This window comes from Polypterus senegalus, chromosome 3, assembly GCF_016835505.1.
Source record: "Polypterus senegalus isolate Bchr_013 chromosome 3, ASM1683550v1, whole genome shotgun sequence".
NCBI lineage: Eukaryota > Metazoa > Chordata > Cladistia > Polypteriformes > Polypteridae > Polypterus > Polypterus senegalus.
Genome location: NC_053156.1, coordinates 40,049,364 through 40,076,394, shown reverse-complemented (window position 1 = coordinate 40,076,394; position 27,031 = coordinate 40,049,364). Strand labels below are relative to the sequence as shown.

At 38.7% G+C, this 27,031-nt stretch overlaps 1 protein-coding gene across 1 annotated transcript in view; it reads left to right on the top strand.

Annotated features, from left to right (window-relative positions):
• Positions 1 to 25,785, top strand: part of hdlbpb (high density lipoprotein binding protein b) — a 138,685-nt gene extending 112,900 nt beyond the window's left edge. The window contains exons 20-28 of the mRNA XM_039747007.1: positions 190 to 328; positions 3,613 to 3,740; positions 3,917 to 4,021; positions 4,551 to 4,685; positions 5,143 to 5,286; positions 5,642 to 5,821; positions 19,776 to 19,892; positions 23,564 to 23,695; positions 25,207 to 25,785. Of these exons, the coding sequence (XP_039602941.1) occupies positions 190 to 328; positions 3,613 to 3,740; positions 3,917 to 4,021; positions 4,551 to 4,685; positions 5,143 to 5,286; positions 5,642 to 5,821; positions 19,776 to 19,892; positions 23,564 to 23,695; positions 25,207 to 25,299 (1,173 nt within the window). The 3' untranslated portion in view covers positions 25,300 to 25,785. The remainder of the gene's footprint in view (positions 1 to 189; positions 329 to 3,612; positions 3,741 to 3,916; positions 4,022 to 4,550; positions 4,686 to 5,142; positions 5,287 to 5,641; positions 5,822 to 19,775; positions 19,893 to 23,563; positions 23,696 to 25,206) is intronic.
• Positions 25,786 to 27,031: the final 1,246 nt, after the last annotated feature.

The following is a 27,031-nucleotide window of genomic DNA, read 5'->3' as shown; positions in this document are numbered from 1 at the left end:
TGTTATTTTTTATTTTGCATTTGTCACTTTAGCGATGGCTTGGCTTTGGCCTCCTTATTTTTTCTCTGCTTTTTCTGATTGTTTTTAATAATGTTGTTGGTATGACTGTTCATTATCTATAAGTTCTGCTGTGACTGTTTGCATTTTCAATCAATATTCAAATCTATTTGTTGGAAATTCTGTCTGTAGGATGCCCAAGTCACTCTAGAGTGTGTGATCCCACAAAAATACCACCGCTCAGTAATGGGGGCCAAGGGTTCCAAAGTTCAGCAAATCACTCGTGATTATGATGTTCAGATCAAGTTTCCTGAACGGGAGGAATGTTCTGGTGAGCACAGAATTATTTTGACATTTGCAGTTGATGCTTCCATTGTATTTTATGCTTTTATTTGTTTGATGTTATTTCATACTGTCTTGTTCAGGCCCATTCTCTACCAACATTATTATCAAGAGAAGTTTATTTTTTAGATAGGAAGATTCTTTGATGGCAGACCCCTTTGTTTTATTAATGCCTGATTTAGACATTTTCCTTTTTAATTTTTGTTCTAATTATACTTTAGTAGTACTTTCCCTATATCTAGCCTAACAGATAAATGGGTAATCTCATAATTATTATGGCATTTAGAAAGTATTTTTGCACCTTCATCCATGAAAACCTACAGTTGTGGCCAAAATTATTAGGCCCCCATATGAAATTAGGCAACACTCCTGATTCCAATATGAAAATGACCATTAACAACAAATGTTTGTTTTTTAAAGTGTATCTGTGTCCAAAATAACAAGGTCCACTAATTGTAGTTTGGATATTTTATTGACACACTGAGTGGAAACAAGAAAGGGCAAAAATGAGACATCCAAAATTATTAGCCCCATGCCCATTAATAGTCAATACTGTACCCTTTTTGAGCCACAACTGACAACAATCTATTAGAGTAGGTCTTTACTAGATTAGCACAGGTCTCCTGAGGGATTTTGGTCCATTCCTCCACTGCAAATTTTTCTAGCTGGTCCAAATTGCGTGGTTTCCGAGCATGGACATTCACTTTGAGCACTCGCCACAGATTCTCAATGGGATTGAGGTCTGGGCTCTGTGCGGGCCACTCCAAGATCTTGGTTTTGGTATCCTTGAAAAACTGTTGAACTAATTTTGATGTATGCTTTGGGTCATTGTCTTGTTGGAAGACCCAGCGACGACCTAAGCCTAGACTACAAGCAGATTTCTGCATATTCTCCCTCAGAATGTCAACATAATTTTCTTTTTTCATGATGCCATGCACCCGAACAAGGCTCCCTGTGCCTGAGGCTGCAAAACAGCCCCACAGCATGATGCTCCCACCACCATGTTTAACTGTGGCAACTGTGTTCCTAGGGTTGAAGGCCTGTCCCTTTCTTCGCCAAACATAAGCAACATCCATGTGCCCAAACAGTTCCAGTTTAGTCTCATCAGACCAAAGCACAGACTTCCAAAAATCATCTTTACATTTCAAATGTTCACGGGCAAACCTCAGTCGGGCTGTGATGTGCCGCTCTTTGAGTAAAGGGGTTCTTCTGGGACGATGGCCGTGAAGCCCACCACGGTGAAGAGCCCTCACAACTGTGTTCCTTGAAACATCAATTCCAGAAGAGGCCAGGTCAGCAACAATCATCTTGGCAGATGTCCGGGGTTCCTTGCTGACATCTCTGACTGTTTTTCTCTCCAGAGTTCTTGAAATCTTGCGCTTACGGCCACGGCCAGGTTTGTTTCTAACAGAATTTGTCTCCTTGTACTTGGCAATGATGCAACGTACAGTAGTTCTAGACACTGTGAATCGCTTGGAAATGGCAGTGTAGCCTTGCCCCTTATCATGAGCCTCTACTATCTTCTTTCTGAGCTCCAGACTGATTTTCTTTGTCTTTGGCATGGTCAGTAACCGTAGTCCCTCTCATGTGTTCAAGAGCCCTGTTCCTTGGGAGTCTTTTTATGCTGATTGAGTGTTGTTAGGAAGCCAATTGACTGCAGGTGTTGTTAGGAAGCCAATTGATTGCACAGGTGTGGTTTCAAAGCTGTGATTTGATTATATCAAGTTTCATCAATGTTGCAAAATTTGGGAAGAAGTTTAGGAAAGTGTTCCATGATTCCAGGGGGGCTAATAATTTTGGCCTCAACTGTATAGGCAAAATTTTTTTAAAAAGATCCCAATTAAATATTAAAATGTTTATTGTATGTGAAGAGAGCATATTGCCCGGGCTAAAAATAAACATAACCTGTTGCAAGGGAAAAACCTTTCTGTAACATTAGATTATACATTGACATTCACAATACGTCGTCACAGGTGCTGTATGCTCACCCTGTTGTTCATTTATGGCGATAGTGTCACAGTTGAGGTTTATGAAAATATGGATTGCAAGATGTGTGTTTGAAGTAAACAATATGTCACGCCCCATCAAAAAAAAGGTGAAAAATGACATCTAATAAGGGAGCTTATAATGAATAGACACAGTAGATGCAGATTTCGGTACTCAAAACGCCCAATTCAACAAATCTGCCTAATGACATCATTTGCTGCATGGACAAGGCTGCACAGCATGCACCGTCTGGCTGCACCTCTTAACGAATAACTAAAGTAAGTTAACATTACTGTCTAGTTGGAAATGCAAACATACCGTGACAGAATATAGCCACAGCATTTTAGTATGTAGTATATACCTAGACCACAATGCTTATTTAAACTTTGTTTGCTGTTGTTATACCATATAGTGATTCAATACTCAAAATTATAGGAAGATACCATAGCAGACAGAAGCACATCTCAAGTATTTGGAGCCAAGTCGTTGCAGTGGTCTATGTGTGTGTTTGTGTCTTATTTTGGCTCACTCTTTACTATGTTTAAATTAATCAAACTTCACTTACATTGTACTACTGAGCTCATGAAATGATAACAGCAATTTTAACTGTTTATTTTGCCTTGGGGTCAAGTCTTCTGTTCAGTTTTTAATTGCCCTCTCCATTAAACCCTAGCAGTTTAAAATGTACAGACTGGAGGATCTAGCCATTTTCAGCAGCAGATTTCTCTGCTCTTCATTGCAAACTCTTTAACAACTTGTACCCAGATGAATGTTCTAATTTTAAGAATCATGTTTGGCTCTGTGAGACTCCCATTAGGCTCCCATATTGAACAGAACAAATATCTAAATGATTAAAAAGAAAAAAATATCTATGCAGTATAATTTCAGTATATTGTAGTGTACTATTCTTCAGACTCACAAAGTAAATAAGTGAAAAAATAAATAAAAAAGATTAAGTAATACAACTTATTTAAAACTGATTTATTAGTACTGAACCTCAAGACTAAAATTCTGTTAACTGCTTAATAAAAGCATGTTTTTGTTAGTTTGTTTTCTGGCTGTATCCACAGTTTGCTGCATTTGAACCTGAAACACAGGCAAAGTAGTACCTTAAAACTATTACTTTTGTCAACCTATGGAGAAAAAAAAAGAAAAAGTGAACTAGGCAGTGTAATAATGGTAATGGTAACTGTAAGTGGATAACAGTGTTGACATGCTAGCCAGAATACTTAAAATTTTCATTTATTACTGAATAATATTTAGGAAGAATTTGTTTTTTTATTTCAGGAATGGATCTGCATCTTCAGGAAAATGGGGATGTTAGTCCTGAAGTAGAGCTTGTGCCTAACAAGTGTGATATTATTACGATCTCAGGACGCAAAGAAAAATGTGAAGCTGCTCGCATTGCTCTCCTAGTAAGTAACCCTTTCTATACTGTCACTTGGCTATAGAGCAGTCTCCTTTTCCTGTGTTCCTTATGCTATCAATAAGTAGTTTATAAATACTTGCATGACAACAAGTGCATTTATCAGATCCTGTTGTTAAGTTAAAGGACATTTTCTTCCATACTCCATGTCCTCTTTGCAATAAGGCTTTGGTCCCTGTGACTTTGGATGTTGATGTCCCATATGATCTTCACCGTTATATCATTGGACAGAAGGGCATTGGAATTCGCAAGATGATGGAAGACTATGAGGTCTGTGTGTATTTATATTGCCATAGGTAAACACTTATTGGCTGCTTCCTTTAACAAACTAAAGAAACTAAGTAGAAATTGTTTTAATAGAATGCTAAGAGTCCTATTTCACTTCACAAAGGGTCTTAGTTGTTCTGTTTGAGCAAATTTGCAGCTACTATTTCCTGTATGAAATATGTCTTTATTTTTGTTTTTTCTTTTGTTTTGGCTGGACTTCAGTAGAATAGAAGGTTTTGTACATGATCCCATATAAGTCTTCATTATCCTGCCACCCAGATATTTGCAGTGTATTTATTCATTTACCATTCTTTAACTGATGCTATTCAAACAAAATATACTAGTAATAATACTGCCTCCATTTTTCTAGTATTCCACTGTTGAAGACCCCACAGGTGAAGTAACCTTCTAGAGTTACACAGTGAGGGCGACCTAACAGGCACCCTTATAGTCATTATCTTCAACCACTGAGTACTTTAGCCTTTTATAGAAGAAGTGACACACTTGGTTTTTTTTTGTAATGTGGTTATAGGTTAACATCTCTGTACCTCAGCCAGATCAGCAGTCAGATGTCATTAAAATCACAGGACTAGTGGCAAATGTTGAACGAGCCAAACAAGGATTGCTGGAGAGGGTGAAAGAGCTGCAGGCAGAACAGGAAGATCGGGTGAGTGTTGGCATTGAGTATGAGCCATAATACATTTATTTTTATATGACTTTAAAGAATTTTAGGGTAAAAATTTTAAGTAAATATCAGGGACTGATACTTCTGTCAGCATTTATTATTAAATAGCAGTGACTAATTTAAGATTGCCATGTGTAGATCTATAGACTGGTCAAATTATTAATTAAATGAGTCAGAAAGGTGTAGACATTTGACAAAGTCACATAGAATACTGAATGATATCATTTTACCTATGCTTAAATGAAACTACAGTGGAGGAGATGTCATTTCTTCATAGGAATAGTTTAGATGAACAGGAAGGTAGGAAGCCAAAGAACTATAGCATGTGTGCAGTGTGACTCTGCTGGAGAAGCAGGTTGCTGTTGTTTTTAATATCACCGAAGAATTGTACTCTTCTTGTGACAAGTGTAATTCCCCTGCTGTTTCTTGGTGTGTTTAGGCATTGCGAAGCTTTAAACTCACAATTTCTGTGGATCCTAAATACCACCCAAAAATTATTGGCAGAAAGGGAGCTGTAATTTCACAGATCCGTAAGGACCATGATGTCAATATTCAATTCCCAGACAAGGGAGACGAGCACCAGGTATGCACTATAATCTTTAACATTTTGCTATCAGGTGTAATGTAAGAATTTTTTTCAGGATGTGTTTTTAAAAAATAGTTTGTTTTCACTAACTATGCAAATTTAATGCAGTGAAGTTTGAGATTTGTAAGCCTAGCCATATAGTATTTTTGCCAAGCCTTCTTTGGCTTATTTATGGTAATTATTTAATTAGTTAATTTTTTGAAAAACATGCAACACATTTTACGTGATGTAATGAATATGTGCTAATATATGCATAATGAACATATTGTACAGTCCTTTTAATGCAGACAGAGTACAAGGGGAAATGTATGCATCTTACAGAATTAAATTTCTCTTTTCTTTATAAATTCAGGATATAATCTCCATAACAGGGTATGAGCTTAACACAGAGTCGGCCAAGGATGCCATCTTGCGCATTGTAGCAGATCTGGAAGAAATGGTTAGTGAGGACATCAAACTAGACCACCGAGTTCATGCACGCATCATTGGTGGTCGTGGAAAAGCTATCCGCAAGCTTATGGAGGAGTTTAAGGTATATCTGTCTTAATCATACCATCCAGCTTGTCTGGCTTGAGAACAGGGATACGTCATAATGAATTCAAAATAGGATTGGTTTTAATTGGCATCAGGTTATCCAGGCAACTGAATTTAAATGAAATTACTGACCAGCTAAATCTTAAAGACCCCTAGTGCATCATGATTCAGAGGTTTTATGTGTTGTAAGAAATTACTCTTCATGATCAATAGCATGTATTTTCTTCTGTTGATATTTGTTGATTTAACAGATGATTTATTCCGAAGCAAGTTACATATCCTGCATATAGAGCAGGTCAATCCATTAGGTAACATATGTGGTCATTTAGTGCAGCAAAATCAGAGGGATGCACTTATGAAAGTTAAGTTGAAGGCACTATGATCTCCCCTCCCCTCATTTATATGGACTTCATTTTGGTAATTTAAGGGGCATACACTCCAGATACCAAAGGTAACCCCAAAGTTTTCGAAATCTAATAATATTAAATGAGTGCTATGGACATTGAGTGGAGCAGTTTTGCTCACATTAATAAATTACATCCCATTCAGTACCTATGATGAACCTGCCGTGCCCAAAAACTAATCAAAAATTGCAAGAAGACATTGAAAACTGAAAAACTCATTCAAAACATGCAGAATAAACACCATTAGAAATTAAAATTACATGTCATTTTTAGTTTCACACAAATACATCTGAAACAGCCAATGCAACAGTAGCAGCAAACAAAATGAAGATAACACGGTTACAAAACCACAAGATATATTCCTAACATCTATATACTCCTAAGCTGTCATGGGCGCTGTTTCAAACTACATAACCTGGTAGTTTATGTAGTTCTTTATGTGAATCATTGTTTGTTGGGTCCCCTTAACACTAGAATCCCTGAAGCCTACAAAAATATTTGTAATGGAAGTTAGGTGTCTGGAATTTTATAGGGTAAATAACATCATTATTTGGAACACATACAATTCATGTGTTTTCCGTGTCTGCAATGATCTGTGTAAATGTAAGATGACAGGACATGCGAGGCAAAAAATGTTTAACACATAACTAAAACAGAAACTTTTTTCATGTTAAGTGCTGAAGTGAATTGTATAATGTGTGAAGACTGAAGTCTAAATATCAAATAAACACTTTCACAAAATGTGTAACAAAACAAGTGTGTTTTTATTTAAAAATATAACTGAAGAAAAATAAATTATTCAATTTACATGTTGCTGTCAATATGTAAAAACCGAAACCCAAATATCAATTTTTACAAATTGTAAGAGCTGCTGTCTAGTAATCAAGAGGTTCTGGGTTCGATCCCAGGTCCTCCCTGTATTACCATTTTGAGAAGGGAGATGCTGTTAATATTATTATATAATAAAAAAACACATTTGATTTGAGATTGTAACACCCAGTGTAAATATTTGCTACTTCTAGAAGATTTCACTGAAGAGATGTAAGCAGATACACAAACACTAGTGAATCCTATCTTCTTGGTATCTTCCTGTCACTTTTTTTTATTCAGTTTTATTCTTAAATAAAAGCACACTTGTTTTGTTATACCTTTGCGAAAGTGTTTATTTTATTTTCCAGTAACCACTTGAATGACAATCAATCTGTCTCTTCTCTCTCTCTCTCTTGACCATGCACACACACACACACACACACATCCATGCATGAAAACATCATTATTTGAAAACACTATGTCATTTTAACATGAGTTATCATTTGAACATTTTTTTCCCCCCCGATCTTGCCCAATCTCCACCTTATGGTGCATGGTATTGAGAATGCAGACAGATGCCTTTTTGTGCGCATATAGTATCAGCATGGCACTGCCAGATCTAAACACTAGCGTGAAGAATTGACTTTAGCTTAATATTTATGGTGCCAAACAGAGTAGTGTTACAGTGCAGCAGTCTATTAGCCATTGAATGTGATTTGAGGAAGTTGTCTGTTGTTGCGGTCCTGCATTTTTCCAGAAATTGATCCATAAGCTTTACCCTTTATTACGACTGGGATCTTTTTCTAAATAAAGAGTGGCATTACACATATGCTTTGTCTCCAAATCTGCCTCAATCCAATAATGTATGCCACATTTATTTGACTTGGTTGAGATGTATTGCAAGAAAGGACAATGGACCTTTGTTGGAAACAGTTGCTTATCAACAGTAATATGTTGCCCTGGGTTGTAACTCAAAACACAGTTCTCAACAAAACGTTGTTAGATGTCAGAGTTCCCAGCAAATCTGTAGTTTTTCACATGTTCTGCAAAGGTTTCTTTGTTGTCAAAGCGCAAATGCCACACGATAGTCTGGTATTGGTCATGGGGAATCGTATCTTCGATTGCCGGTGCAACAAATAGTTCTGACCAGGCATCAACCACAGCACGAGCTGTGGTCATCACTACTCTTGTGAAAAGAATGAAGATAAACCCCATCAACTCAGAAAGGGATAGGCAAATTTGTTGTACCATGTGAACGTCACTGATAGAATAAAACTGAATAAATAAAAACACTTTTACAAGTAGCCAAAATTTACCCCGGGTGTACCATATGAATATGACTGAGAGAATAAAACTGAATAAAAAAAAAGCCAACTTTTATAAGTGGCAAAAATTTACATTGCGTTTTACAGACTCAAATCAAATGTATGTTTTTATTATATAATAGTAATAATAATAACAGAGCACTTCACAAAATCGTAAATGTGGGAAGGATCTGGAATCAAACCCGCAACCTCTTAATAAGGAGGCAGCAGTTTTTGCCTCTGGATCAGCCAAAAGGATATGTCTCTTTCCTGTTGATTGATATTTGGGCTTCGGTTTTACATATTGATAGCAACATGTAAACTGAATAATTTATTTTTCTTTGGTTATATTCTCAAGTAGAAGTGTAGTTGTTTTGTTATACCTTTTGTGAAAGTGTTTATTTGATATTCGGACTAAAGTCTTCACTTCACTTGATTATTACAATAAAATGAAAAAGTTTCTCTTTTAGTTATGTGTTCAAATTTCTTGCCTCGCATTTCATTTCATCCTACATTTACACAGATTGTTGTAGAGACGGAATACACATGAAATGCATGTATTCCAAATAACGGAATATTATTTATCAATTTTCCAGACATCTGACTACCAGATAAAGAGACTTCAGCTCTGGGAATTTTGTTCAACTTCAGCTGCCTCGGTGGGGCATGAGTAAGCAGGCTGCCTGGTACCAGAGTTGATGGACACATTTGTAAAACAAAGATGCTGATGAGGAGGGGCAAGGGAATTTAAGGTGGCCCAGCATTATGAATATTTTTGTAGGCTTCAGGGTTTCTAGTGTTAAATATGTTTCCCCTTGATTTTCACTGGTATCTTCTTGTACATGAAGACCTAGATTAGGCTCCTACACAGCCGTCTCTGTTCAGAACTAAAGAACTGTAATATATAGCCAGACTATTTGTCTTCAATTAGTATTAAGAAATGCAAAGAACTACCAAGGAAACTTCATTAATCAGATAATAGATATATGAAATTAAATGTACCATATGTTTGGAACAATAATCCAAAAATTAACAACCATGTAATGGTGCGTAACTTTAAAGGAATAGGGTGCATCTGTGACTTGTAGTAACTCAGATGGTGAGGGAGGAGAACCACTGTGACTTCTTGCATTTTGGGGTCAAGTAATCTTTGAATTCACAATTGATTAGATAAACATTTTGAATCCTTTGGGGAGTTTCAGATGCATGCTGCAACAGAAACATTAAAAACAAGAATACGTATTCATTGGAGAAAAAAATACAGCCAATCTATCAGTTGATTATCATCTTCCTTCGGTTGCTCTTATTAGGGGTTGCCACAGTGGATTTTTCCATACAGTCATGGCTGAAATTATCGGCACCCCTGGAATTTTCCCAGAAAGTGCACCATTTCTCCCAGAAAATTGTTGCAATTACAAATGTTTTAGTGTACACAATTTTATTTCCTTTATGTGCATTGGAACAACACAAAAAAAATAGAGAAAAAAAGCCAAATCTGACATCCTTTCACACAAAACTCAAAAACCGGGCTGGATAAATATTGGCACCCTCAACTTAATATTTGGTTGCACACCCTTTGGAAAAGATAACTGAAATCAAGCGCTTTCTGTAACCATCAACAAGCTTGTTACGTCTCTTAATTGGAATTTCTGACCACTCTTCTTTTGCAAACTGCTGAAGGTCTCTTAGATTTGAAGGGCGCCTTCTTCCAACAGCAATTTTGAGATCTCTCCATAAGTGTTCAATCAGATTTAGATCCGGACTCATTGCTGGCCACTTCAGAACTCTCCAGCGCTTTGTCTTCAACCATTTCTGGGAGCTTTTAGAGGTATGTTTGGGGTCATTGTCCTGCTGGAACACCCATGACCTCTGTTGCAGACCCAGTTTTCTGACACTGGACCCTACATTGCGCCCCAATATCTTTTGGTAGTCTTCAGATTTCATGATGCCTTGCACACATTCAAGGCATCCATTGCCAGAGGCAGCAAAGCATCTTAGAACCTCCACCATGTTTGACTGTAGGTATTGTGTTCTTTTCTTCATAGGCTTCATTCCGTTTTCTGTAAACAGTAGAATGACAAGCTTTACCAAAAACCTCTACCTTGGTCTCATCTGTCCACAAGATGTTCGTCCAGAAGGATTTTGGCTTCCTCAAGTACATTTTGGCAAACTCCAGTCTGGCTTTATGTTTCTGTGTCAGCAGTGGGGTCTTCATGGTTCTCCTGCCATAGTGTTTCATTTCGTTCAGATGTTGATGGATAGTTCGAGCTGACACTGTTGCACCCTGAGTCTGCATTACAGCTTGAATATGTTTTGCAGTTGATTGGGGCTGTTTATCCACTATTCGGACTATCCTTCGTTGCAGTCTTTTATCAATTTTTCTCTTCCGTCTACGTCCAGAGAGATTAGCTATAGTGCCATGTGTTGTGAACTTCTTGATTATGTTGCACACAGTGGACAAAGGAACATGAAGATCTCTGGAGATGGACTTATAGCCTTGAGATTGTTGATATTTTTCCATAATTTTTGTTCTCAAGTCCTCAGACAATTCTCTGCTCTTCTTTCTGTTCTCCATGCTTAGTGTGGCACACTCAGACACACAACAGAAAGGCTGAATCAACTTTTCTCCATTTTAACTGGCTTCAGGTGTGATTGCTATATTGCCAGCACCTGTTTCTTGCCACAGGTGAGTTCAAATGAGCATCATGTGCTTGAAATAAAACGATTTACCCACAATTTTGAAAAGGTGCCAATAATTTTGTCCGGACAATTTTTGGAGTTCTTTTTTTCTCTGTTTTTTTGTGTTGTTTCAATACACATAAAGGAAATAAACATGTGTAGCCTATACCAAAACATTTATAATTGCAGCAATTTTCTGGGAGAAATGGTGCATTTTGTGGTAAAATCCCAGGGGTGCCGATAATTTCGGCCATGACTGTATCTTACTGTCTTTTGCATCTTGCTCTGTTACACCCATCACCTTCATGTCCTCTCTCACCACATTCATAAACCTTCTCTTAGGCCTTCCTCTTTTCCTTTTGCCTGGCAGCTATATCTTTAACATCCTTTTCCCAATATACCCAACATTTCTCCTCTGGATGTGTCCAAACTAATATAAATTTGCCTCTCTGACTTTGTCTCCCAATCTTTCAACCTGAGCAGACCTTTAATTTACTCATTTCTAACCTGTCCATCCTTGTCACACCCACTGCAAATCTTAGCATCTTTAACTCTGCCACCTCCAGCTCTGTCTCTTGATTTCGGGTCATTGCCACTGTCTCCAGCCCATATAACAAAGCTGGTCTCACTACTGTCCTGCAGACCTTCCCTTTCACTCTTGCTGATACCCATCTGTCACAAATTACTCCAGACACTCTTCACCACCCATTCCACCCTTCCTGCACTCTCTTTGTCACGTCTCTTCCACAATCCCTGTTACTCTGTAATGTTGATCCCAAGTATTTAAACTCATCTACCTTCACCAGCTCTACTCCCTGCATCCTCGCCATTCCACTGACCTCCGTCTCATTTACACACATGTATTCTGTCTTGTTCCTACTGATCTTCATTCCTCTCCTCTCTAGAGCATATCTCCACCTCTCCAGGGTCTCCTCAAGCTGCTCCCTACTCTCGCTATAGATCACAAGGTCCTCAGCAAACATCATCATGGAGACTCTTGTCTAATCTTGTCTGTCAACCTGTCCATCAACACTGCAAATAAGAAAGGGCTCAGAGCTGATCCCTGATGTAATCCCACCTTTAAGTTGAATGCATACGTCACTCCTACCGTAGTCCCCACCACTGTCACACTTTCCTTGTACATATCATTTACAGCTCTTACATACTTCTCTGCCACTCCTGACTTCCACATACAATACCACAACTCTTCTCAAGGCACCCTGTCATATGTTTTGTCCAGGTCCACAAAGACACAATGCAGTTACTCATGGCCTTCTCTATACTTCTCCATCAACACCCTCAGAGCAAACATTGCATCTGTGGTGCTCTTTCTTGGCATGAAAGCATACTGCTGCTCACTAATCATCATCTCCCTTCTTAACCTAGCTTCCACTTCTCTTTCCCATTACTTCATGCTATGGCTTATCCATTTTATCCCCCTGTAGTTAGTACAGCTCTGCACATCCCCCTTATTCTTAAAAATTTGTACCAGTACACTTCTTCTCCACTCTTCAGGCATCCTCACACTGTCCGAGATTCCATTAAACAATCTAATTAAAAACTCTACTGCCACCTCTCCTAAACACCTCCTTGCTTCCACAGGTATGCATTCTGGACCAATGGCCTTTTCATTCTTCGTCCTCCTCATAGGTGTCCTTACCTCCTCCTTGATAATCTGTTGCACTTCCTGATTCACTATATCCGCATCATCCAAGCTTCTATCTCATTCTCTTCATTCATCAGCCTCTCAAAGTACTCTTTCCATCTTCTCAATACACCCTTCTCACTTGTGAGTATGTTTCCATCTTTATCCTTTAAAACCCTAACCTGCTGCATATCTTTCCCAGCTCAGTCCCTCTGTCTAGCCAATCGGTACAGGTCCTTTTCTCCCCCCTTAGTGTCCAACCTCTCATATAACTCATCATACACCTTTTCTTTAGCCTTTACCACCCCTCTCTTCACCATGCGCCTTATCTCCCTGTATTGTTGTCTGCTTTCTGCATCTCTCTGACTATCCCACTTTTTCTTCGCCATCTCTCTGTATACTCTCCTGTACTTCCCCATTCCACCACCACGTTTCCTTTTCCTTCTTCCTCTGTCCAGATGTCATGCCAAGCACCCTTCTTACTGTGACTCCTACTACTTCTGCTGTAGTTGCCCAGCTGTCTGGCAGCTCTTCACTGCCACCCAGTGCCTTTCTTACCTCCTCCCTAAACTCAGTCTTGCAGTTTTCCTTTTTCAACTTCCACCATTTGATCCTTGGCTCTACCCTCACTCTCCTGCTCTTCTTCTTGATCTCCAACGTCATCCTACAGACCACCATCTTATGCTGCCTAACTACACTTTCCCCTGCCACCACTTTGCAGTCTTCAATCTCCTCCAAATTGACTCTTCTGCATAGGATATAATCTACCTTTATGCATCTTCCTCCAGTCATGTACGTCACCCTATGTTCCTCCTTCTTCTTAAAATGCATAAGCACCATCTCCATGCCCATCCTTTTTGCAAAATCCACTATCATCTGACCTTCTTTATTCATCTCCTTTACACCACACCTACCCATCACCTCCTTATCTCCCCTGTTCCATTCACCAACATGTCTGTTGAAATCCGCTCCAATCACCTCTTTCTGTCCCTTGGGTACACTGCCCATTTCTTCATCCAACTCACTCCAGAAACTTTCTCATTAATCACACACCCGGCTTGCGGAGCATATGCACTAACAGCATTCATCATCACACCTCCAATTTCCAGCTTCGTAATCATTACTCTGTTTGACACTCTTTACCTCCAAAACACTCTTGACATACTGTTCCTTCAGAGTAATCCCTACCCCATTTCTCCTCACATCCACACCATAATAGAACAATTTGAATCCACATCTGATTCACCTTGTCCTACCCCCCTTCCATTTAGTATCTTGCACGCACAAGATATCAACCATCCTTTTCTCCATCATATCGGCTAACTCTCTCCCCTTACCAGTCATTCTGCCAACATTCAAAGTTCCTACCCACAATTTCACTCTCTTTACCTTCCTCCTCTACTCCTGCCTCCAGACACGTCTACCGCCAACAGTACTGGTAGCAGCCATTGTTCACCCGGGTCTTGAGCGATCCGGTATGGAAATTTGTATTGTTGTCCACACATTGATCTGGCAAAATTTTGCACTGGATGCTATTCCTGACGTATCCCTCCCCATTTATCCAGTCTTGGTACCGGCACGAACAAACACACTGGTTTGTGCATCCCCTGTGGCTGTGTTTGTCAATAAATAAATAAATGAATAAATAGCAAATTAAATAAATGTATATTCTACTAATATTTCAAAATGAACTTAACAAGTGCCCCGGAAGGAAGCTTTGAATTTCCTGATCGCAGTGGGCAGAAAAGACTTTCAGAGGTGCTTCTTAGCATACCATGGTAGAATGAGTCTGTGGCTAAAAGTGCTCCATGAGATAACTTCCTCGAGGGGATGAAGGGGACTTTCCATGATGGCCTCCAATTTTGCCACTTTCCTCTTATCTATAATATCTTCCATTGTGGCCATGGTTCACCCAGTGGTGGCTTTCCTGGTAAGTTTTTTCAAGCATTGTGCTTCTTTTGATCCCAGGTTGCTTCCCCAGGTGACTGCAGCATAAAACAGTACACTGCTTACTATGGACTGACAGAGCACCTCCAGCAGCTTGCTGCACACATCAAAGGAAGTACAGTTTGCTCTGGCCATTCTTGTACAGATCCCTCTGTGCTATCATAGCAATCCAGTTTGTTGTTTATGTGAACCCCCAGGTACTTGTAGATTAGCACCACTTCCACGCCCATGTCCTCTACACCCCAGTATGGTGATTGGTCTCAGAGGCTCCTTGGCATGCCTGAAATCCACCACCATGTCTTTTGTCTTGCTGAAATTGAGTTGCAGGTGGTTCTCCCTGCACCACAAGACACAGTCCTCCACAACCTTCATGTACTCAGGCTTTTCTGAAAATTTCTGTAGATGACAAAGGCTGGTATTGTGCTGGAAGTCTGTTATGTAAGACGTGAACAGGAAGGAAGACAGGACAGCTCCCAGAGGTGCTCCAGTATTACACACCAGCCTTTCTGACATACAGTCCCTCAGCCTCACAAACTGCTGTCTGTTGGTCAGGTGGTCCATGATTGAGATTCAAAGCCTTGAGCTTTTTCTCCAGTTGATGAGGCAGAATGGTATTAAAAGCATGGGAAAAGTTAAAGAACATTATCCTAACTGTGGTGCCAGCTTTTTCCAAGATGGAGTAGGGTCTGTGGAGCATGTAGATGAGAGCATCCTCCGCATCTACATATTTCTGATAGGCAAACTGTAGAGGATCCAGATATTCTGCAACTGGGGGTCGTAGTTGTTTTATGATGTCTTTCAAAGGTCTTCATGATGTAGGAAGCAAGAGCAACTGGTCTGAAGTCCTCAGATCATTGGAATGGCACTGGGACCAGACGTGATATGTTTCACAGTTGGGGAACCTTCTACACGTAGACTCTGAACAGCTGGCTGGCACATGTTTTCATCACCCTAGGGCTGATTCCATTCACCCCTGAAACCTTGTTTATGCATAGTTCCTCAGTTGTGTGTAGGGGAGCTGGAGATCACAGATGTGATGTCATTGTAGGGGAAGGTTGTGCAGGGTGCTTATGGCAGTTGAGAGTCCAGATCCTCCTCAGCTTGCTCACAGAGGCTAGCAGTGTTCGGGGAGGGTTGTACTGACAAGAATGAGTCAAACCTGTTGAAGAACTGTTTCAATTCATTAGCTCTGCTCTTGTTCCCCTTTCTCTCCATGTTTTGCAGCCAGCTTAAAGCCAGTCTTCATCCTGTTCCACAATTCCTTCATGTTGTTTTGTTGTAACTTGTGCTCAAGTTTGTCTCTGTAGCATGCTTTCCCCTCATGGAGCTCCTTCTTCAGTTTTGACTGCACCTTTGTGATTTCATCTTATTTCCAGGCCTAAAAGCTCTCTTTTTTGTCTACAGTAGGGCTTTCTAGTCTTTTGTGATCCATGACTTGTTTTTTGGAAAACAGCTCACTGTCTTTGGGTAGAATGTGTTATCCACACAGAACCTGGTTTGGTCTTTAATACAGTGGCAGAGTCTGTCTATGCCCTAGCCATGTGACTCACTAAGCATATTCCAGTCAGTGTTTTAAAAGGCATCCTTCACAACCTCCTCAGCCTCTGTTCTCCATTCCTACACCGTCCTGGTGGTGGCTGGCAGCCATTGGACAATGGGTTTTAATATGCAGGTATGAGCTGTACCAAAGTGCTGAAGCCAATGGGCAGTGTAGGAGGCTTTACAGAAGAAATTCATTCTTTCAATAAGAATAAACAAATAGAAGTAAAAATTGCCATTGCCAAATACCATTGTGATTTCGATAATAAATGGTCATGTGTACAGTTGAGACTGAATGAAAATTCTTTTCCTGAACAAACCATTACAAGAGGAAGGCATACAGTCAAAAGTTCTTTTTTAAAACTTGATTGGAAACCTGGTGAACTGTACAGAGAAAATAATTCATACAGTTATGTCCATAAATATTTGGACAGAGCCAACTTTTTTCTAATTTTGGTTCTGTACATTACCATGATGAATTTTAAATGAAACAGCTCAGATGCAGTTGAAGTGCAGATTTTCACCTTTAATTCAGTGTGTTGAACAAAAAGATTGCATAAAATGAGAGGGAACTAAAGTATTTTTTTACACAATCCCTTTATTTCAGGGGCTCAAAAGTAATTGGACAAATTAAATAACTGGAAATAAAATGTTCATTTCTAATACTTGGTTGAAAACCCTTTGCTGGCAATGACAGCCTGAAGTCTTGAACTCATGGACATCACCAGATGCTGGGTTTCTTCCTTTTTAATGCTCTGCCAGGCCTTTACTGCAGCGGCTTTCGGTTGCTGTTTGTTTGTGGGCCTTTCTGTCCAAAGTTTAGTCTTCAACAAGTGAATGCATGCTCAATTGGGTTAAGATCAGGTGACTGACTTGGCCATTTAAGAATTTGCCACTTCTTTGCTTTAATAAACTCCTGGGTTGCTTTGGCTGTATGTTTTGGGTCATTGTCCATCTGTATCATGAAACACCGCCCAATCAATTTGACTGCATTTAGCTGGATTTGAGCAGACAGTATGTCTCTGAACACCTCAGAATTCATTCGGCTGCTTCTGTCCTGTGTCACATCATCAATAAACACTAGTGTCCCAGTGCCACTGGCAGCCATGCACGCCCAAGCCATCACACTGCCTCCATCGTGTTTTACAGATGATGTGGTATGCTTTGGATAATGAGCTGTTCCACGCCTTCTCCATACTTTTTTCTTGCCATCATTCTGGTAGAGGTTGATCTTGGTTTCATCTGTCCAAAGAATGTTTTTCCAGAACTGTGCTGGCTTTTTAGATGTTCTTTAGCAAAGTCCAATCTAACCTTTCTATTCTTGAGGCTTATGAGTGGCTTGCACCTTGCAGTGCACCCTCTGTATTTTCTTTTATGGTAGACTTGGATATCGATACGCCTACCCCTGGGAGAGTGTTGTTCACTTGGTTGGCTGTTGTGAAGGGGCTTCTCTTCACCATGGAAATGATTCTGCAATCATCCACCACTGTTGTCGTCTGTGGATGTCCAGGTCTTTTTGCGTTGCTGAGTTCACCAGTGCTTGCTTTCTTTCTCGGGATGTACCAAACTGTAGATTTTGCCACTCGTAATATTGTAGTAATTTCTCGGATGGGTTTTTTCTGTTTTCGCAGCTTAAGGATGGCTTCTTTCACCTGCATGGAGAGCTACTTTGACCGCATGTTGTCTGTTCACAGCAAAATCTTCCACATGCAAGCACCACACCTCAAATCAACTCCAGGCCTTTTATCTGCTTAATTGATAATGACATAACGACGGACTTGCCCACACCTGCCCATGAAATAGCCTTTGAGTCAATTGTCCAATTACTTTTGAGCCCTGAAATAAAGGGATTGTGTTAAAAAAATGCTTTAGTTGCCTCACATTTTTATGCAATTGTTTAGTTCACCCCACTGAATTAAAGCTGAAAGTCTGCACTTCAACTGCATCTGAGTTGTTTAATTTAAAATTCATTGTGGTAATGTACAGAACCAGAATTAGAAAAAAGTTGTCTCTGTCCAGATATTTATGGAACTAACTGTAAATGTAAACCTGAAGACATTGAACATATGGAAAATTTCTGCATAAAGAAATCATCATAATATGATGTATGTTCTTTCACCTTAAACAATATAAAACAAAGCTTTGTTCAGGTCTCTGTGATGGGAGAAGTTACAGCGAACACTTTTAAAACCTGTTTTTCATGGGAACATTTTGTTGTGGTAGAGTACAAATCTAGATTTCCATTTTTGGATAAATAATTTAGGTCTCGTAGTAAATACTGCTACTGCAGCATGTCGTGTCATTTTATAACCCGCTTAATTCAGAGCAGTGGGAGGAAACCGGAGCACCTGATGGAAACCCATGCAGACAAGGGGAGAACATGCAAACTCAATGCAGGGAGGAACTGGGACATGAACACTGGTTTCCTTACTGCAATGCAGCGCTGTGTCTGCACCACTGTGCCACTCTGTTATTAGCATGTGGGAAAGGAAAACAAATTCTTAGAGAGCTTATCTCAACACTGTATTATAATGGAAGAGGTCTTATAGCTGCAGTGAATGTCATATGCCATTCCAACGAAGAAGAAAACAATGCTACATTTTTATAATAGCATTAAGGTTGGGCTAGTATGGTGTTCATACCCTTTCTCTCCATATGCTAAATTATTTGCTTTTTAAATAATATCTCCCACATGTGCACCTTAATTTTCCTTTTCAGACTTGTTCTTTATGAAACTACATTTTCCAAACCCTTTTACATGCTCTTCACTGCTTGTAAGTTTAAACACCAAAAATCCACTTACAGAGTTCCTTAATCCTGTAGTTCATGGCTGCACGACCTTTGATTGGGAATGGGGTATCAATTTTCTCTTAATACAAATTTCTAAAGGAGATTGTTCACCCTTTTCAATTGTAGTGTAGTTCATTTTCTAGGCTTATGGAAATATAACTTATTGGTGGTAATTGTGCAGGTGCTTGAAGGCTTTCAGTAGTAAGTTTTTCATCACTCTGCTTGCTAATTAGAGTTCTAGAGTTTTCTAGACTCTTTCCTAACATAAGAAATTTGACTAATGAGAGGAGCCCATTCAGTCCATCAAGCCTATTTAAAGGGTGCCGAGGTTTCTGCTTTAACTACATGGCTTGGTAGCTTGTTCCAAATTCCCACAATTCCCACAAGTGCTTCTTGGTTTAACAGTCCTAAATGCACAGCCCCTTATTTCCACTGATGTCCGTGAGTATGGGGTTCACTGTTAAACTGAAAGAATTTTGATGTTATTGATAAAGCAGATGCATTTGAGAATTTTAAGATCTGGATTAAATTTCCTCACTGCCTCCTCTGCTTAAAACTAGAGTTTTTCAGAGTATGACATGTTCTTATATCTGGAACAGCTTCAAATGCTGCTCTGTCTTTCTTGTAACATGGTGGCCAGAACTGCACACAATGCTCCAGATGTGGTCTCTCTTAAGAGCCAGATTCCCATTGCGTCATATGAACACATTTACAGGTCATATCCACTGTGTTATAACTTGAATTGTATTTCTCATGTTTTTTTCTAGCTTCACATTGTAGTGGAGTGGAATTATAATTCTTGGAGTTGTTTAATTCTTTACTCTATCATTCTAGGTTGATATACGCTTCCCCCAGCCAGGATCCAATGATCCAGATCGAGTGACAGTCACAGGTCTTCCTGAAAATGTGGACAATGCTGTTGACCACCTCCTCATTCTAGAGGAGGAATATGTAAGTATCAAAGACTATACATCACTGTAGAAAATCATAAATATTGAAACTTATGGGACCTAGGAAAGACACCAGTTTTTTTACCTCATCACATGTTATACTCTACATTCTTTTTCTGCTTATCTGGTACAGTAATTGTATTTTGTTATGTTACCCATTGTTTTATATTTTAAATATATTTTATGCTAACATTTAACGTTCTTTTTTTTTTCCTCCTAAAATCCTAAATATGTACTGGTCAGGTTGATAGGCAATTTTAATTTACCTTAGTGTAAGTGTGGGTGTGGTGAAAAAATAGCCAGTTTTGTGTCATATTTTGAATCGCTTTATAGGTTGTTTCATAATGTAAAGAAATATGTTGATTTTATGTAATCTGTGTGATTCAGAACAAGGTCATGCTGCAGTGTGGGTTTTGTCAAATGCAAAAGTATTCCCTATCATGTTTATATTTAAGATGGTTGGTACCCTGCTTCATATACTCCTTGACTATATATGCCCCTTAGTAACATAGTTTGCTTCAAGAACTTGTTTTGTAAATAGTTTGACGTGGTACTCTACATATCTACATATGACCAACCTCATACTGCTTTGCAAGCCATTTACAGTGAAAAAGTGCAGTGGTTACCCAGAAAAATAAGAGAAAACATTGGTGACGATTCAACATAACTACATTTGTTTAATTTTACTTTTCCTAGCCTTTCTAACATTGGGAATGCTCTTTTAAAGGCATCCACTGACACAAAATTTCACACAGATCTAGGTAGTGTCTTCAATTAGAGGGCCATGTCCCAAACTTTTACAGCAGTCCTGCATGCCTGTAGAAGAAAGCACCTAACCTTAAGGTTTCTGTATGCAAGGAAGTACTAAAACAACAAGCTACAACATAGCACTATTGACCTTCAAAAGTGAAAGCGTTTTCCACAAATAAGCTTGATAAAGAAAATCACTAAGTGACTGCTGAGTACATGTGCCCTGCTGAAGCTTACATGTTTAAGACAATTTGCCTGTTGTTCGGTCTTCCTTTGACTCTAAATGGAGCTTAGTGTGTTTGAAATTGTCATCCAATATACTCTAAATTGACACATTGAAGATCTGTCACAAAACATGGTAGAACAGCAAATGTTACAGCACCTCTGACTTGCCAATGGTTTTTAGTTGAGATAGTGACAAGAATAATTAACTTGCCTTATTGTTTTCTTGAATTAAATGAGTTTACTACTGACACTGAAGGTATTTATCTGTTTACTCCCTTAAAATTCGACAGACTATTATAATAAACATCATGACTGCCCTTTCCCCTGCAACCCCTTCCTTTTGGCCCTCAGCCACCTATGTAAATTACAGTTTTGTTCACTAACCCAAAAATTTTCTTACCTTTTAATTTAGGTAAAGAAGTGAACGAGAATTTGCTATTCAATTTAGTCCAATATATTAACAATTATGGATTTTTTTAATTTCGCTAAAGTCTTACAAAGTACTTAAACCTTGCAAATGTAGTCTTGTTCAAGCCACCAACATTTATGACAAATTTCAGTCTGGCTTGAGTCCAGGTCACAGTACATCTTACTCTCTAAAAACATAATGTATCATGAATTTCATATGGATAAACTCATTTGGCACAGCTGATCACAGCATTCTGTTATAGTGACTTCAGAGTAGTGCTGGTCTATCACTGATGTCATAGGCAAATTATTTGCCTCCTATGAAATGATACATGATATGTGCAGTTCTATTTTGTGCTTATTATTTGGTCAGTCCTGTTCATTTTACTTTTAATAAACCTTGAGAGATTTATTTTTAATTTACAGTTAATATCTCTCGTGATGCTGTTTCATGTCACAACTGTGTTGACTAATTTACATCTTTTGACCTTAGAAATGGTTCCCCTAGAGAGAGAAAGTTAATATCATTAGTGAAAGATCCAGCATTAGGCTGTTATTGTATTTCACTTAATTTGTTGTCAGTAGCTTACACTTTAGTTTGTTGTAGAATTCCAGTGCCAAAGCATTTGGCACTAAATTTGCTTATCTCAAAGACCTTATACCCTTGATGATTAATTTCCCGCACAATTCATGTAGAAAGATCTTTTTCTTTCCTTCTATGTTTTGCTGGCTTGCCTTAATATATTGTAATTTACATTTTGGTTTACTTATACAACCATCATTAAACTTACAAAGAACCTGTAGAACAGTAGTGGAGAAATTAGCTGTTTCCTTATAACTCCAGAATCCTGGGTTTGAATCCCATACATGGCCACTGTATGTGTGGAATGTGAAAATATACTTTGAAGAGGATTATACTGCTGAGCACTTTGAGTAGTGAGAAAGCGCTATATAAATGCAAAGAATTATTATTATTATTATTACTATACATTTTGTACACATTTCATAATCAGTAGTCCATCCCAACTAATCGAATCTTCATCATTGTCATCCTTGGTTTAATTGCCATTATTCTGGAATTACCCTGGTTAGCCATTTGTCCTCCAATCATATACTTCCACTCTCTACATTTATGAGCATCCTTTAAGGCATGGGTCCCCAACTTGGGTTCCATAGTGCTACTGTGGCTTCAAGTTATCATTCTAACCCTTTATTATTGACATGTTTTTCACTTTAATTTTAATTGACTTATTGAACCCTTAATTATTTCTTTCTTCCTTAATTAACAGTCAAACAATAATGAGTTACAAACTGAGCTAACACATGACCAGCAACTTGGGTCCATCATACAATATCTGAAAATAAAGAAAGGTGAAGGTCTCGGAAATGTTGATCTGCTCCAGTCCACAAAACATTTTCATGGTATTCTTAGAAACAGGACAAACAACAGTTTTGGAAATGCCTGCTGTGGCAGAATGAGAGCACCATGGAAGCCATGGAATTAAATAATGGGTTTAATTAACAACAAAAAATAACTTCTAATTAAGAAACTGGTTGGAGTTTGAGGCCTTGACATAGGTTGACATAGGCCTTGACATCTGTTGGCTCACTTCATATCTCATTTCTGTTTGGGTGCCATTTAAGGAAAAAATTAAGCAATTCAGAGGATTTAATCTTGAAAGTCAATTAAAATGAAGAGAAAAGAAGATAATTAGCATCAAAAACTTATCACTAATTCAAAAAAGGTTGGAATGAAAACCTGCAGCCACAGTTGTGTTGCAGGACAGGAGCTGGAGACCCCTGCTTTAAGGTGGGACACATTCTTTTCATATCATCTGACACCATGTTTGTATTCATATGGATGTTTATGCATCTGTTTTTCTTTTGACTCACCTAAATGAGTAGAACAAACAGTTGATTTAAGACTTGATTATTAAGGCCATTACTATTGGACTTAAAGTGACTGAATTATACTTGTACTATGAAACAGTCATATACAATTTATTATTAACCAATTTTAAAGTATTCCTTGTGCCTTCTGTCAAAATCTAGCCAAGATTCTCTCTCCATATAAAAAATGGTCTACAGGGTCTTTGTTGCCTGTGCACTCTTGTGCTAAACTTCCTCCCATCCATCCATTATCCAACCCATTATATCCTAACTACAGAGTCACGGGGGTCTGCTAGAGCCAACCCCAGCCAACACAGGGCACAAGGCAGGAAACAAACCCCGGGCAGGGCGCCAATCCATCGCAGTGTGCTAAACTTGGTCTGTGTTTTCCACTAATAGATGATGGATGTGACAGAGACTGAGACAATGGCTGCTTACATGAAGCCTCCTTCTCGCCACGAGGATGACCACCGGAGTCCAGCTAAAGGATTTGTTGTCAGAGATGCACCCTGGAATGTACCAGGAAATAAGGTGCTCAAAATACTACATTTACCAGTACTTCCCTTGCAGTCAGTGGAAATTTGTGTCAATGAGGCCCTGTATCCTCCAAATATATACAGTCATGTGAGAAAGCAAGTGCACCCCATGGAAACTGTTGACTTTTTCAAAATATTTGAACAGGCAAACAGTGTTTACAGATAAAGGTGAGATACTTGGAATACAATCACAAGGAAAAGTAGTCCTTTCAATCATTTATCAACAAAAATTTAAATAGAGGTAATGTTCTACCTGGAAAAAAGTAAGTCCATGTTTGACCTTAAAAGCTGCTGTTGTCCATTTTAGCAGAAATAACTTCTTGTAGGTGTTTTGTTTAACTGTTCATAAGTCTCCAATATTGATTAAGTGACATTTTTGATCAGTCCATCATTCAAAATTCCTACAGTTGCAAGATATTTTTCGATGCAGAATTCACAGTTTGCTCGATGACTACAAGCTGCCCAGGCCGTGAGGCAGCAAAGCAACCCCAAACCATAACATTTCCACGACCATGCTTCACAGTTGGTATGAGGTTAATTTCCAGAAGTGCTGTCTTTGGTTTGTTCCAAACAATCTACTGATACTGCGGCCAAACAACTATCTTTGATTCATCTGTCCAGGGCACATTGTTGTTCCAGACAGCCTAGTCTTGACCTAGGTGTTCAATGGCAGCCTGTAGTCTTACTCTGGTTTTTGCACAGCAAAGTCTTTTTTCTGGCATATCTCATATGCATGTCACATTTGTGCAGTCTTTTTCTGATTGTAGATGCATGCACTTTGACACTTGCTGAGTTCTTCTTGTATGAATTTTGGCTCTGAGGCTAAGGATCTGTGCTCATATCTGGAAGGTTGCTGTTTCACATCTCATTACTGCCTGAAGGGATCCTTGAGCAAGGCCCTTAACCTGAATATTACTCCAGGGGCTCAGTACAATGGCTGACCCTGTGCTCTGATCTCCAGGGGTCATGTGAAAATGCAGTTTCCCCTCCGGGATTAATAAAGTGTATCAAATACAAAATCTAATAGTCGGCTAATGAGCAAAATTTTTGCTACAGAACACCAGATACTCAAAATCTGTGGTTTAAATAATACAGATCCCACCTGCTCACTCCCTAAGGAGGTTCAAATCATTTGCACCTAATCTGGAACACCTGATGGATTTGAAATGGTAAATATGTACTTTCCACATAACAAATCTACATTTTTGTTAATTTAGATTATGAGAATGAATACATTATGTAAATTGTATGTGTCATTTGTTCAAGTACATCACCTTTATTCATAAGCACAGTTTGCATGAAGGTCTACTGTTTGCCTGTTCAGAAATGTGGAAAAAGTTAATAGTTGCCATAGGGTGTTCTTATCTTTTCACATGACTGTGCATATGTGTATCATAATGTGTGACAAAAAAACATACATGCATTATTGTTATTGTCAATAAGTTTTTTTTTTTTTTTGTATGATCAGTTTGTGGCATCAGTAACCTTTGCTTTGTTTTTGCACAGGCCCCTGACATGAGCAGTGCTGAGGACTTCCCAACCTTCGGAGCAGGCATCACCCCCAAACAGATGTCTGCTTGGGGTCCAAAGAAGTTTTGAGAAGAAAATGCTGAAGCTAACGGCCTCTGTCACGCACAAATCCTCATACCATCACCTTCATTTCCATTCCATTCCTGACACCTTAAAATGTAACGTAACCAGTTTGTCAATGCGCACACAGAATTGTCCTCTTCCATATGCACTTTTGACCATCTTTTCCTGCTTCTTCCCAACTTCAGGGAATTACACACCATCTAGCCATCTCCTTTTTTTTTTCTTCACCCCCCCCAACCCCCTCAATATCTTATTTTGGGTGGGAGGCAGGGCAGGGGTGGTCTGGCAGCATGTGGTGTATTAGGGTGGTTTTTTTTTTGTTTGTTTTTGTATATATTGGATAGTAGTTACTTCAGGGGATGTGTTCTAATTCCTTCACCACTTTTTCACACTTGCCCATCTTCAACCATTTTATTGTGGATTTACTACTCATTTTTCTACCTCTCTTTCTCATTGAAAGCATTTCATTTCCCCCTTTTAAAAAAAAAAAAATTCCTGGGAGTGAAGGCCCCATGTTTTCAGACTGGTGCTGTTTTACCGCAGCTTAGTGCAGTCCATTAGAGAAAAAAAAGCCATATTTTAACTTGAAACATATTTTTTTTTCTTTTGCACCCTTATACTCTTATTACTTCTACTGTATGATATAAATATATATTTTTATTTCGAGAGCCAAAGATGGCTAAAAGAGAGAAGCACACTCATACAAACATGAGAAAATATTAATAGGAGAATTAAAGGGGGGGTGGGTAAATTGGTTGGGGTTGGTAATGAAAACTGGAATTTTTCCATTTACTGAGTTTGCTAGTGTTACTCAATTACACTAGAGAAACCGAAATCTTACTAGACAAAACTGTGAACTGCTAGCACCTGTGGGAATGTCTGAATCCTTATTTTATTTTAAAGTTCTGCTTATAATGTGTGTTTTTTTTTTTTTTTAAACTTTATATTTTTGTAAAGCATTAGGAGCACTTGATAAACTTGTTGTGTTTGTACTGAGCATCCAAACAAGTCACAAGTTTGGTCTACTGTGGGAGGGAGGATGAGGTTTTTTGACTTATTTATTATTTTTCTCTTTAATTTTTATGTATTCATAATTTTCTTTTCTACCAAAAAGGATTGCTTACACATTTGTTAATATAGAAGTCCCTCTTTGTAGAGATGTACCAAGTGCTGAGGCAGCTCAGCTGCTCCAGTCAAAATATTTCAAGGCATTAGAAGGTCAAGGTGGTGGATGGTATGGAGTTGAGTGGGTTGTGGGTCTCAAAAGATTGAAGATAGACATCATTGTGCCAGTGGTGCTTTTGAAATTGGAAATGTCCTTTACAGTTGTGTTGGAAGAGTTCCATGGGTGAACTATTATATCCTCCATGCCACCCCGCCCAGGTGCATTAAGACATTTCCATTGCTCCATATAATCCGAACTCCTGAATTTTGATACGTTTTTCTACATGTTGTTTGTCATTGGGGGGAGGCAGTGGGGCAGGGTGCCACATATGTTGCTATTTTTATCCTTCACCACCAGATGGCAGTCGAATCTGTTTAGGTCATCCCTTATTAGACATAGTGAATATGTTTACATTGTTTTATTATAGCAATAAGGCACTGCACTTTGGGAATTACTGGGAAATAATCAAATCTTCCCTATAGTTTATGCCTCCTGGTAGTTGCCTTTGTAATAATTCTTATTGCTTAATTATTCCACAAAGCCCAGACCCTAACACCCATCTTAAAACAAAAT